This window comes from Mobula hypostoma, chromosome 16, assembly GCF_963921235.1.
Source record: "Mobula hypostoma chromosome 16, sMobHyp1.1, whole genome shotgun sequence".
Lineage (NCBI taxonomy): Eukaryota > Metazoa > Chordata > Chondrichthyes > Myliobatiformes > Myliobatidae > Mobula > Mobula hypostoma.
Genome location: NC_086112.1, coordinates 25,092,437 through 25,106,627, shown reverse-complemented (window position 1 = coordinate 25,106,627; position 14,191 = coordinate 25,092,437). Strand labels below are relative to the sequence as shown.

General features: G+C 41.8%; 1 protein-coding gene across 1 annotated transcript in view; it reads right to left on the bottom strand.

Moving 5' to 3' along the window:
* kcnn2 (potassium calcium-activated channel subfamily N member 2) overlaps positions 1 to 10,547 on the bottom strand; it is a 118,279-nt gene extending 107,732 nt beyond the window's left edge. Inside the window, exons 1-2 of the mRNA XM_063069166.1 lie at positions 9,666 to 10,547; positions 9,280 to 9,375 (exon numbers count right to left, since the gene is read on the bottom strand). Of these exons, the coding sequence (XP_062925236.1) occupies positions 9,280 to 9,375; positions 9,666 to 10,547 (978 nt within the window). The remainder of the gene's footprint in view (positions 1 to 9,279; positions 9,376 to 9,665) is intronic.
* Between the last annotated feature and the right edge of the window lie 3,644 nt (positions 10,548 to 14,191).

The following is a 14,191-nucleotide window of genomic DNA, read 5'->3' as shown; positions in this document are numbered from 1 at the left end:
TAAATATAACATGTCATCAAGGAACATAAACTTCATTTCTATGAATTTAAGAATAAAATGTAAGGCAATGGATTATTCTTCACAACACTAAAAGTCCCCAGAAATTCAAAAAGTACTACAATATAGTTTGCATAATACTCCATATCCCTAATCTGGTATTAATCTATGCAATTTTCCATTTAATCCTTAATTAATAAGTAATTAAAGATTTAAAAATTCATCTTCAAAATGCCCATTTCAAAAAGAGAATTATGGTTTTAATATAAATACGCCACTGTAATTTTGTTATTAGTGCAAATATACTTGGTTGTAGAATAAACCATGCTGCTTCTACCAGACCAGAAAGGAGTATTTACAAATGCAAAGGTACAATGAAGCGAAACTCAAGCCCCCGCACATGTAGCATCTGGTTCTAGTAGCAAATTTGTCCATTATTCAAAAAAGTCAAGAATTATGGGAGCTCTGATATTGATATTTCAGCTCTCACACACAATGGCATGAGTGCATGTGTTAAAGATTGCCACCAGTCAATCTGAACCTCAAAGGATAAGTGGAGCTTTATCAAAGCTACTGTGCAGGTTCTGCAGATAACTGGGGAAGCTAACAGAAGCATTTGTTTACTGAGAGGGGTAAAAAAGAAGGGAAGTTATGCTTTAGTTATAGTGGGTATCATTGAGACCACAGGTAGACTGAGTTCTGAGCACAAAGATAACTTCCTTATTTAAGGAAGCTTGCTTATATCTTGAACCAGTCCAAAGAAAGTTTACTAAGCTAGTATCTGGAGGGGGTAAGTTATTCAAAGAGGAAAAACTGGACAGGGTAGGTGTGTTGGTTGTTAACACAAACATTTCACTGTATATTTTGATGTACATGTGATAAATAAATCTGAATCTGTATTCTCAGGAGTATAGACAAGGGGGAGGGAATTTCATTGAAGCATATAAAATCCCGAGGGGTTCTGAAAGGAATTATGCAGAAATCATAGCAACACACACAAAATTCTGGAGGAACTCAGCAGGCCTGGCAGTGTCGATGGAAAAGAGTACAGTCGACATTTCAGGCCAAGACCCTTCAGGCCCGAAACGTCAACTCTACTCTTTTCCATAGATGCTGCCTGGCCTGTTGAGTTCCTCCAGCATTTTGAGTGTGTTGCTCAGATTTCCAGTATCTGCTGATTTTCTCTTATTTGTGATGCAGAAATCATGTTTCTTTTTACGGGGGCATCTAGAACTAGGGATCTGTGTTTAAAAATAATATATCACTCAAGACAGAGATACTGAATTTTTTAAAATCTCTAAAATGTCTTTAAATTGCTTAATCCAAGAGTAGCGGACAAGGAGGATGTAAATATTCTTAAAGTGGCAGTGGACAGAAAAAGGGGTGAAAAGACATTGTGATTAGAGTTCAGACTGGAATCAGATCAGCCACAATCTCATTAAATGGCAGGCAGATTAAGCTCAAAGAGCCAACTGCTTTACTCCAGGTCCTGACCATTTGTAACTTAATCTGAAATTTAAAGCAGCCCAAGTACATCATACAGTACCATCAATACTACCTTCTCCTCCTGGCCCTGCTTCTGCTTTTCAGACACTGAGCTAGCAATCCGATTTCAGTGTCTACCAACCATATACTTAAGATCACTCTCGCTACTTGATATATTTTCTGACCTTGACTTTCAGAGAAGAATCAATGAAGAAGAAAAGGTGAAGAGGAAAGGGGGATTAAGAGAGCAGAGGGGGAATTAGTAAAGGGGTGGGGTTGATGATGTAAGGTGAGGGTTTGGAAGCAGGTATGGGTAAGGTTTGATCCTATTTATTCACAGAAGCGTGCAGTCGGAATACACTGAAGTGCCTATATTTCTGTATGCGAGTGTGCAACAGACCGTCTTCTCCAACTAAACGGGCCTCCTTGCCATTGAGCCGCGCTCTGGCAATCCCTTCTGGCTATTAGTGTTCAACAAGCTTCCGTAGTTCAAATACATCGGGCATAGGCGTTATCCATTTTTCAAAATGCCGAAGGGGAAGCAAGCAATTCCTGACCCCGAAACTGAAAGGTATTGAAAGTTGTTTGACAAAAAAATTCTAGGTCTGAGAAAACCGTAGCCTTAACTAAACCAACCATTTTTTTTTGTAGATGAAGGTATTGAACACTCGATTGAGATTATAAAAGAAATAAACACCTATCCTATGCTGAACCAGTTTTCGAAACTTTCTTTGTGAACTTCGGAGACAGGTCTTGCTCGGTGGATGAAGACACAAGCATTAAATCGCGAGGAGCAGGGCTGTTGCCTTACTGTCAGGCAATCCCACTACGACAATATCTTCTGTGAACCGTTTCTTTAGCTACTGTGTAAGTGCAGCCATCGACAAGTACTTCTGTAGACAGCAGACCGTGCCCGCAATTCTACATCATGAGATCAAAGTGCCGCACAACTCGGTGCGTTTAAATAGCTTTCCCGGGGGAGGGGACTGGCTTGTATTTTCTCCCCGTTTGGCAAACAGAAAACAAATCGTTCAACCGAAGCTTCCTCCACCCACACACTGCAGTATGAGGCACACGTTCAGTCAGTGCGAACTCGTAGCACTAAGCTGTTTGTCAGCATACCGCGAAAATGTGACAAGCCATCCTCATGGTGTCAACGTCTGGGGCGGTGTGGGTATCTAGAACGGTTCCTCGCCTTTCCATGTTATGCATGTGAGAGGCACGAGTGCTTGCTTTAGGACCGGCTTTCTAAGTATTTCCTCCAGTCACGCTTTCCAGAATTGGCTTGTTGGAGCTGCAGTGAAATCGACCTATGCCCACGACACTGGTGACTATTTCCAGAGACCAGCGTTCTTCCCACCCTTTCACCAACACCACACCCCGAAGCCGGTAAAGCGGACCGACCCCTGGGTTGCCCCAGCCTTCGTGCTCTCACTCCTGTTTCTGCTGTTGCAAATTCGGTTAGTTCTGGGGGGTGGGTGTGACCGTAAGGCGGACTGGCACTGATTCCCGGGCATTGCGGAGGGTGCGACCAAAGGCGTTTGGCACGTTTCACTTTGCTCGAATGCCTCGGCTTATAAAAATGCAAAGTCTGCATTTATTATGTGTTGCCATTTTTTTTAAAAGCCCGAAGTAATTTAATTTGAAAAAGGAGAGTCAGATTGCTCAGGATTCGGCGATTGTGTACAGTATCTGGAAACGGTGACCCTGTCCATGGACAATACCCTGGAGCAAAATAGTAATCGCTCCGATAACGGGGTGGTGACTGCTGCCCTGCTTCGCTCTGTTATTTAGTCGGGGAGAAAACATTATTTTAGGCCTGTGGAAGACTTCACGGAACGGCATGTACAGTACTGTACACAGCCACAGTTTTCAACTGTTTGCTCAGCAGCTCTATGTAATCAGTGCCAATGTTATCATTGGATCATGTGTGGATGACACGCTGCCAGTCGCTCCCTTAATAACTGCTGTGTTTCGACAGATATGAGTGGTCCAAGTACAGCCACATCAAAACTATTACATTTTCTCCCGTCAGCAGCTTACACCTTATTTATTACGATCACCAAATGGCTGTTGTCAAGTATTTTTTTGTCAGAGAAACTTCCAACACATTTACTTTCCTCTCAAACTTAATGTCACAACACAAACTAAATGATCCGCAAATAATCCGTGTTATTTAAAACGGTAGAGAGTTTAATAGCATTATTCTGCTTGAAGACCAGACAGTGAGAGCACACCGAAGTGTGGAGACAGATACATAACTTCAGACTATAATCATTTTTTCACCCTCAAGTCCACATTTGCAGCAATCCTTAAGGAGCCCCCATCCCCTTTCCTAACCATAGGGAGTCTGAAACCAGTGCATTTTTTATTTACCTCGCAAATCAGATTAGCGCATTCAGCAGAGAATGTACACCTAAACCTGGGAACTTAATAGACACAAGAGACTCTGCAGATGCTGGAAATCCACAGCATGCACACAAAATGCTGGAGGAACTCAGCAGCTCAAGCTGCATCTACCGACGGGAATAAACAGTTGACGTTTCAGGCCAAGACCTTTTGTAAACACTTGTGACCAGAACAAGGGTCTTCCCAAATCGCTGCCTGTTCATTCCCTTCCATGGGTGCTGCCTGACCTGCTGAGTTCCTCCAGCATTTTGTGTGTTGCTCTGGTAACTTCAAAACTTGTCTGGTTTACATGGTAAAGACCAAAAAACTTGTTTTTTTTTGAGGAACTATACACAAATTATTTTAAGGCAGTTTCCCAATATCCTCATTTCCCCGAGGAAGAGAAATGCTGAATCCAATTTGAGGACAGTTTATGCATTGGCTCCCATATTAATATTGGTTGGCAGACGAACATTGGTCAAGACAACAAGGAGACTGTTCCCGATCATTTATCAAATAGATCAACATTACATCCACATGGAAAAGCAGATCAGGCCAAAATATAAGAATTAGAATCAGGTGTAGACAATGCGAGAAGGCAAGTCAAACTACAGCGCGCCAGAAGTGTTACCGTGTTCACACATAAATGTCTCAAATGTTCTTGACACCATGATCCATCCCTGCTTAGGAATGGGAAAGTGCCCTCAGTGAGCCACTGCTGACAACATAAGAAGCTAAATTCTGGTTTACTTAACTGAAATGCATTCATCTTATTAATTTTAAGAAACAATTTCATGTATTGAGTGGGAAAAAAAAACTAAATAAAGAGGTCAGAAAGATGGTGCTTTAGGAGAATTTGGATAAGTTTCAGTTGATAGTCCACCCTTAGTCTACTAGGGGCTCCCAAACGTTTTTATGCCCTGGACCAATACCATTTAGCAAAGGATCTGTGGACCCCAAGTTGGGAACCCGTGACTGAAGTATGTCTCTGTTACTAACACTCTGCAGATGTTGGTCTCAGACTGAAATAGTGTGTTTTTTTAATTCCTCTCCATAGATACTGCCTGACCTGCTGAGCACCTCCAGTATTTTGTGTGTGCTTCTATTACTACTGGCCAGGTCAATGATACCCAGCACCAATTATCATTGTAAATTTCAAATGACTGTTAGGGTTGTGTTATTGAACTTAGGATAAATCTATACTCTAAGCAGAGGATTTGTTTGTGTTTTTTAATATGAACATTTAAAATTAAACTCAAATCTATGCACCAGCATTCAGATTCCAAAATATTTCCCACTACAAAATAAAGATTCAAAAATCAGACACTACTCATGAACTTTAATTCTGAAACATTTTTACCCATCTGCCATTCTATTGATTGTAAATATTTTACACAATATTTCTTATGTTGCTTCCTTTATATGTTATGTGAGGGTTAAAAAAGTATTTATAAAGAATGTCTGGATTTTCCTCCATTACATACAGAAAATAATCTTCACCTGAAAATCTCCCCTCTGCTACATAAAGAGGCTGAGTGAGCACAAAGCACAGAAAGTGATCAATATTAATTTTATTGCAGCAGCAGATGCCAATACTTAAAAATCAGTCTCCAAAAATCTGGACAGCCAATATTCTAACAGGATTATTCAAATAGTAGAAACAGACTGAAAATTGCTTAAACCTAATCATCATAAAATGTGAGTGTGCTGTTATTTATTGTCAATAACTCCTTAGTTATTTATAGATTTAATGGTAAGTACCAAATCTGGAAAACAGACTGAAAATTGCTTAAAATCTAATCATAAGATGTGAGTGTGCTGTTCTTTATTGTTAATTACTCTTTAGTTATTTATAGATTTAATGCAAAGCACCAAATCTCGAAAATGGTCGAAAGCACAAAGTAATTTTCTCCATTTTCTCCTTTTTGGACTCTAACTGTGGTATACTGGGGCTTGAAAATATAGGAGAAATGGACAACCGATCCCATCCTTAATTGCCCAGTAAACTTCACTGGAGTAATTTATTTAACCATTTCTGAGTGCAACCACTGTAGGAGGAGACTCGCCTCGATAACTATAACCAGGAGCCCACTTATTTCCAAAGGCAGTTAAAGCACTCTTCAATTTCCTTTTGATGATACAATCAGCTGATATGGTGAGACTGCAAATACATCTGATAGCTGTTCAACAGTCAGAATCCAATTACATGGACTGTTCAAACATCAACCACTGCTTTCTGCACTTCAGATCCCAGTGATACCTGCCCAACAGTATTTATTGCTCTTTCCTAATTGTCACAAGGACAGTAAAAGTTACCATATGACACAACCCCGGAGCTGGCAAAGGGATCACAGGTTCCTTTGTCTAATTAGTGACATTAATGAGCAATTTGTTTTTACCTGCATGACGATCCAACAATTTTTAAAAACATCACAACAAAGGAGCAGGAGTCGTCCATTCTGCCCTTTCAGCTGGTTCTGCCAATCAATACTGAACATAGAACTTAGAAAAGCACGACATAGTATAGGCCCTCCAGCCCACAATGTTGTCCCGATCTTTTCACCAACTCTAAACTTTCCCTCTGACATAGTCCTTCATTTTTCTAGCATATAGGTCCCTTAGTATGGATCCTCTATCTCAAAACCAAACTGCCACTCTCTCTCTTTACTATGTGATATCTCTTGTCTAAACATCTGTCTCTTAAAAAAAACATTCATTCAATTGGTCTCCACAGCCTTCCCAGAGAATTTCACAGGTCAACCGCACTGTGAATGAAGAAATTTCCCCTCTTCTCAGTCCTAAGTGTCTTCCAGCACCACCACTCTCCAACCCTCACCCAGCCTGAGACTGTGGCCCCTGGTCTAGATCCTCCTAGACTCCAGCAGTATAGAATCAGTCTAGTTAACTACCACTGACACACACCTGATCAAAGTTTCTTGTTTTGTGGCCGCAATATGGTGCAAGACATAAGGAAAGTAGGATAAGTTACAAACGGTGTATAATGATAAATAAACGAACAGTGCACTAGAGGAATGGCGTGATAGTGTTCATGGACGGATGGCAGAGGGGAAGAAGCTGTTCTTAAAACGTTGAGTCTGTAAACTGGTAACTTTCATTATTTCTTGAGTGTATTTAGCCAAATCCGTTTGTGCAATTAGAATGCACATTCACCGTGTTATTGGCCTTGGCTACACTAGTTAGTTAACTGGGCCTTTCCTCTACCCGGTAAATCAAAGCCATAACCCTTGATTATTGACGGAACACGTCTCTCCCTCATTCTCCAGTTCCCAGCATCGTTACTGAGACATGTTCAAACAGATTCAGGACTTTCCGACCTCAAGAATTCGGGACAGGTCAGACACCATCGGCAGGAGAGGTAAACTTAACGTTTCGAGTGGGCTCGCCATCAGACTCGGAGCTGATAACGCTTGCGTGCCACTTTCCCCCCGGATATTTCTAACGTTTCCCCGTTCTACTTCAGATCTCCAATGTCCGCAGTGTGTTACTTCTGTATACCAGTGGCTGCTCTCTTCTGCCGGATTAAAGCAGGCGAGTGCGGCTCACTTAGCTTTGGCGGAGAGCGCGTATTGGCAGCACCCGGTGGAGCGCCTCTCACCTCGTGCCTTCACTTCGCACCCTGCACTCGCCGTGAGTAACTCCACTGGTGGCAGAATCACAGGCATTCTCTCGTGGCTAAGTTAATAATTTGAACTATTATAACACTCAAAAGGACAACTTCAGCCTCACTTATTTGAGGTTTCTGACTTATCAAGCTCAACAATGCATTCTACACGCCTGACAGTAGCGCCGATTCTGCTGATCGAACTTCGATATGTGCGCAAGCCATTGGAGGGGGACGGGGAGGCACCATCACACAACCCCAAAAGTTTGAATGAAAACGGCTTCAATGCCTCTCCATTCGGCCTCGTTTAACTGATACTGCATCGCGCTCCGGGGTACCCCCTTCCTGCTCCCCCGGCGTCCGATCCACCCAGAGTAATCCAACACTAATGTTAGCTTACAAATCGGTTGCATAGTAACCCGAAGTATTTACTGTTATGGCCGGGGTCATTCTCACTTTATTAAATACTTCGTATCCTAACATCAGGCGGCCATTTATAGGTGTTAAGTCTCCAGCGGCAGCTCCAATGTGAACGCTCTGTTGGAATTACATTTTAAAACTCGCTTCCGGGCAATCATTAATTACAAACATTTAGATATCGAAACCGACGGGTTGTTTTTTTTTTAAAAGCTGCGTGCTGAGGGGTCTAATTTGCACTTACGAAATATCACTGAATATTTTCTTTCATTAATCTACCACCGCTTAAAATGATTACATATTTACAAGCCTTGCGCTAGAACTAAGACTCTCGCGTTGTATTTTTCCCCGTGTGATGCAATTCAATGCTAAGCGCGATAGTCCTGTACAGAACGAAGGGGCACTCGGAATGATGGAGCGGTTACGGTCAAACCACCACCTTCGGGGAAATGTTGCCGTTGTACTGGTCCAATTTACTTCCCAGCGCAGAACACCGGAATTATTTTCTGCTCCAGGAAGCCCTCACTAACAACGCATCTAGCCCAGAATGGTTTAGAAAAACCTCGAAGTACTTTATACTTGAACTAAAATCATTTAAGAATCGTGCAAATAAATCCCTTGATTAATCGCGCTTCTTTCGCTCAGTTAAGTAATCGCTGGTCGCAATTGTCCGTGTAATATAAAAATACAAGCCCGGCTCCGAAATTTTAAAAAAAAGTTGAACGGCTCAGTTCAGCCCCTTTACAAAACACTGAGCGAAACATGCTTATCTGGAAATAATGAATGAATGGTGCTTCGATAGCGCTAGATAGAAAAATGGCACGTAGAATATTATTGATTACAGATGCATCATTACACACCGTATGTACTAAATATCCATGGAATACAGATATCTGGAATATATTATAACATTAAACATACTTCTGGTATTTTGGTAATAGAAATACTGGAAAATTTGTGAAACGTTAGTATTATGACTTGTGAAACGTTAGTATTTATGACTATAAATACTCATCCAAGACATTCAGAATGATGAGAAATTAGTGACAGTTTAATTACATTTCCTACGACTTGTCTCTTTAAAATATTTTGAACCATGGGATTTAGTTCCTGAAAACAACTTTTATCTAAACCAAAATTAATGAATATTCTTAGTATTAATGTAATACGCCGATTACCCTTGGCTAAAGAAAAGACGATTTGATACATTTACAGCTCTACTTTGTGAATCTTTATGTTTAATACTGAATTGAGCATCGATCTGAAGTCCCGGTTTAACAATAAATGAAATAACCACACAGTCCAGCATACACTTACTAACCTCCGTCTTTCAGATTATAGAGTTACTGTTTTAGTAAAAATATAGTTACCTGAATTTCCCGCGCGTGATATACAATGATCAGACCAAGCAGAATGATGGTGGAAAGGCTAATAAGGCATTTTAGAGCTAATGAGTACAGAGAACCCTGTAATATAAAAGAAACACATTTGAGTGTTGAACATGAGTGGGAAATTAAACTTTAAAAGCAAAACCTAAAAACAGATGTTATGTTCATTATCTAGAAGTGTATATCACAATGTCAAGTTGAACACTGATTAACTTTTGCAATAAGCGTTTAAAATTTAAATTGCTAATGTAAAAGTAGAAAGCAGTTTGCTCGGATACGCTGCATGCTGGTGATGAGGCAACTGCATAAAGACAAAAAAGAGACCCCAGAAATGTCAAAGTGCGAGTCAATAACCATATGTTGCTTACCTTCTGATAGGCCCCCCACGCAAGTTCAGTCTCAATGACCATCACTACAATCCCAAACATACCAAAGATCAAAGCATAGTCGCTCAATCGTTTTCTTTTCTCAAACAAAGCTCTTCTATGTCCCAGCTTGTAGCCAATGTTATTATTTTTCTTTTTGCTCGATTTACTGTTATTCCCACTGTTTCCTCCTCCGCCACCGGCACTCCCGCTGCCCCCATAGGAAACGACCGCGGTGGAGTTGTTCTGCTCCGGCTTTGAGACCACGATCTCCGGGGCGACAGTGGTGAAGATGGGCTGAAGAGGCTGCGATTCCGAGTCCAGCTCATGCAGGTTCCTCCTGGACGAGTTCAGGTTGCTGAGCGGCCGCATCACGCCGCCGTTGTACCTGCAGCTGCTCATGGCTATTTCGGTGAAGGGGTTGCTCTCTCTGCGGTGGTTGGTGGGGCTGGGCTGCCGGTGCTGGTGGTAATGTCGAGAGGAGCTGGCATGACTGGCGGAGGACGGTGAGAGCTCGCTGACGTTCAGCTGACTACCTTGCCTGGAAGAGGAGGAGAGGGGAGAATTGGTCCTGAAAGTGACCGGGGAGGAATTACACAGAAGCCGGCTGTCGCCAGCGGCGCTGACACGCGGGCAGTTGCATCTGATCCATTCGTGCGGCTGTTCGCCTCGCTGCTGGCTGTGCTGCTGCTCCTGGATAAAATCGTGAAACTGCAATGGGGTTTCCATGTCAGAGCTGTTAAAGCCGCAGGATCGGGCTGTGCATCCTGCGCAATGCGTTATGGTACGGATGGGGAAATCCTGGCGCGAAGACGGGCCCATTCCGGCTCCCGTAGAATCCAGACAGTGCGTCCGATTGGCCGGACGGACCAAAACAATCGGCATGACGTAATGGGGAGGAAAAAGAGAAGCGCGCGCTCCGTGGACACTCACTGTAGTGAGGGGTGTTGTGGCGGGGCTGGGCGCCGCTTGCACCGGCTCATTGCACACGGCTGCAGGCTTCCAGTCCCAGTCACTCGCCAACTGAACTTAACTGCAGTCGCCCTCAAATGAAGAGGATCATCAGTGAGCTGATTTCCAAAGTAGGGAATTCTCCCCTGGTTTATTTCAGTTTTGCACAGATTCAGGGAAATGTTGCTGCAAAATTCTTTGCTCGCTGGCAGATGATTAGACTGGATGCACAGAGTATTTCATCCTCAGTAGTCACAACAAAGATATCCTGGCAGTCCAAAGTCGCCAGCCACAACCCCGTCCTGGCTTCATCGATTCCTGCAGGAGACAACAGGTTCTGAATAATATTAGAGGGAAATAGAAGCGTCATACAAACATGTTTTAAACGCACCTGGTATTTCCAGTGAAATAAGTGGGTTCATTTTATGGAAATAAACTCTTAAAAACTGGGCGGCGAAACCAGACTTTGTAAACACATGCGTCGATTTTGAGCTGTTATATGTAAGATATTTCAATGAAATTGTAATTGTTACACCATAGATACAATTCCTAAAGTAGAAAGTCGAAGACAAACATCAGCTTTTATTGAACTCGATTGCATAACATTGCAAGCTAACATGTCTGGTATGCATTGAAAGGGTTCTTTTAAATCTTTGATAGAATCGCCAGACTTTTTAAAAAAAAATTCCAAAAATAAAACACTGCATTTTAAACTAATCTGTATAAAGCCAATCCAGCAAACCTGTCAGGCGGATTTTTGGTCAAAAAAAGGAAAAAGCAAACTGTTATGCAAGAAACCTTGTATTAAGTTGGCACTGTCGTGTGGCCAGTGTGTAAATAAAATACTGCGGTTTTCCATGTAAAATTGCTAAACGATTGATGATGGGAATGATTTGTAGTTTATTCACTGTGCAATACGATGCATAGCAATTGATCTGCTGGAGGGTCCTGGAAAAGATTCAGCACAAACCTTGGGTTCCATTAAGTAATTGAATTCTTCACCTGTATCTGATTTCCTGATAAACTATTCACAGCCTCACCCTCAAGGATCCTAGCCGGCTGTTAGGTGTTTTTAAGTTTTTGCAATGAGTGACTCTGAATAATTAATTTAAGCAGGGAACCCTTTCTGTTATGGTGGAACCACAGATGCGGTAGGGTTTTCAATACTGAACCGAAGCGCCGCAGCCTTTGCAGGTAAATTGCCTTTTATCCTTCGAAAGTCGACTGAACAAGTAATAGTCGCTTAATTGGTAAAAACAAATCAATTATGTATTTTCTTTTTTAATTAATGTGTGAAGTATAACCAACCCTTTGTAAGGAGCTGAGTAATTAAGGATATTATACTAATTTAATACATTTTTATTGATGAACCATAAGGTGAATCACAACTAGCGAAATGTGTTGCCGCTTCTAACGTGTTTCAAATCACTGGGACATGGTTTATCTTTGTTTTAGATGGTTTTTGAAAAAGATTTAAATTTTCTTATGAGTTTCTGCAACATCATCACCCCCACCCCACACAAAAAAAATCAGACAATTAAAACGACTTTATCTCGGCACATTATGGAGCAAAAAAAGTACAAGAAGTGGATTTCCGTACAGAAATATTATAAATCGATTTCAGTAAACAGATACAACACATTAGGACGTTCTCATGTTCGTGTTCCGTATTTAACTGCCACTGAATGTTTAAATAATGCAGCACCTATTAACGGTGTCGAGTATCTAAATCGTGGATAGCGGATGACACTCGAGCTTCTTAAGGTAACATTGAACCTGAGGCGACCGTGTTGTTACTGCAACAAATGACCACCAGGTGGCGTCAAACTCCGCAACAATTTTGAATGGGCAGTCTGCAATCATTTCAGTCTCTCCTTCTCTAGAGTGAATTTCCACGTAACTTTGATCGTAAGTTCATCCTCCTTTACTTTTTTTAAAATAGCCTCAGTTTTCTTAGAACCTCGGTTACTTTTGAGCTCAGCCAAGGGATCTCATTGCCATCTCCAACCAATTGCCTGGCACTGGAGTGTTGACTATACGTTAAAAATGCAAACTGCGGCTTTCCCCGTAATTGGTGGGGAAAATACCACAATCCTTTCTATGTAACGTGTCGTATTGAAAATGGAAGTTTGGTTTATGAAATGTGGGTTCACATTTTCGGGAAATAAAAATGCAACTTACTGTTTAATGTGCGTTTTTGTCTTTTACTCAGTTGACATTTCTGCAACGAACTCACTCCGTTCAATAGTGGAACATATGGGGAGGACAGGACTGGAACTAATTGAAGTAGCTTTTAGCTGTTGACTGTTTTAAGTAGTTCTGCATTAGACTCACTTTCTGGGTCATGTTCTCGGCAATTTTTAAACTTTAAATATTATTTGCACGCTTGGCCGTTTGCCGGTCCTGTTGTGCACCGTTTTTCAAAGATTCTGTAGTATGTCTTTATTTTCCTGTGGGCGCCTGCAAGAAAAGGAATCCCAAGAAGTACATGGTATACGTACTTTGGGAGGACCCGAAAGAGGCTCGGGGGTAGCGGATGACCTTTAGTTTATCGGCGGTACAAGGAGGGGAGATGTGTTCGGGGCCGCTACCTAATGTGGATAAATCGCGACCATTTGGACAGGAGGGCGAAGAGATTGAAGAGTGGGGGTGGCTTTTTTGGATTTTAAAATCCCATTCAGTCTGTGGTCTCACCGTGTCAATGCAAGGTTTCCCTGCAAAGGACCATCAATTCTTTCAGCCACAATCCGCTGCAATCAGGGTCAACGCCTTAAATTGCGGCACGAAAAGTGCTTTAGACCAGAAGGGTCTCTGCCTGAAACGTCGACTGTACTTTTTTTCCATAGATGTGGCCTGGCTTGCTGAATTCCTCCAGCATTTTGTGTGTTGTTTAGACCACAAGGCATAGGGGTAGAATTAAGCCGTTCGGTCCGTCAGGTCTTCGCCATTCCATCATGGCCGATTTATTATCCCTCTCAATCCCATTCGCCGACCTTCTCCCCGTAACCCTTGCTAACAAGAACCCATCAGTCTCCGCTTTAACTATAATGAATGAAAACTACCAACCACCAAATGCGATCAAGAATGAGAAGAAAGTGGATGAAAGATTGATTATGTTTAGTGGATAATTATCCCTTACTCGACCGATAAGATAAATAGTGACCTGATTGATTGTCTTAGCAAGCCTGAAGCACAACTAAGAAAATGCCTATGTGAAATTTCCCTCAGTCAGCATGGTATGCACAGTCACTTCTACTGAATGGCATATTCCACAAGTAGCAATTTAATGTGAACCTACACTAGCAAAGTAAAACATACAGTACTGTGCAAAAGTCTTGGGCATAAATACAGTATATAGCTAGGGTGTCTATGCCTTTTGTACAGTACTGTAGTAATTTAATGTATTGCACTGTACTGCAGTGAAAAAAACAAATTTCATGACATATGAATGGTGATAAATCTGATTTTGATATGGGTCTCTATTGTGGACTGAGAGTGGGAAGGGAACAGGGAGAGAGAATTGTGGTTGGGAAAAGGGGAAGGGAGAGGGGAGGGAGCGGGAAGCACCAGAGAGACAT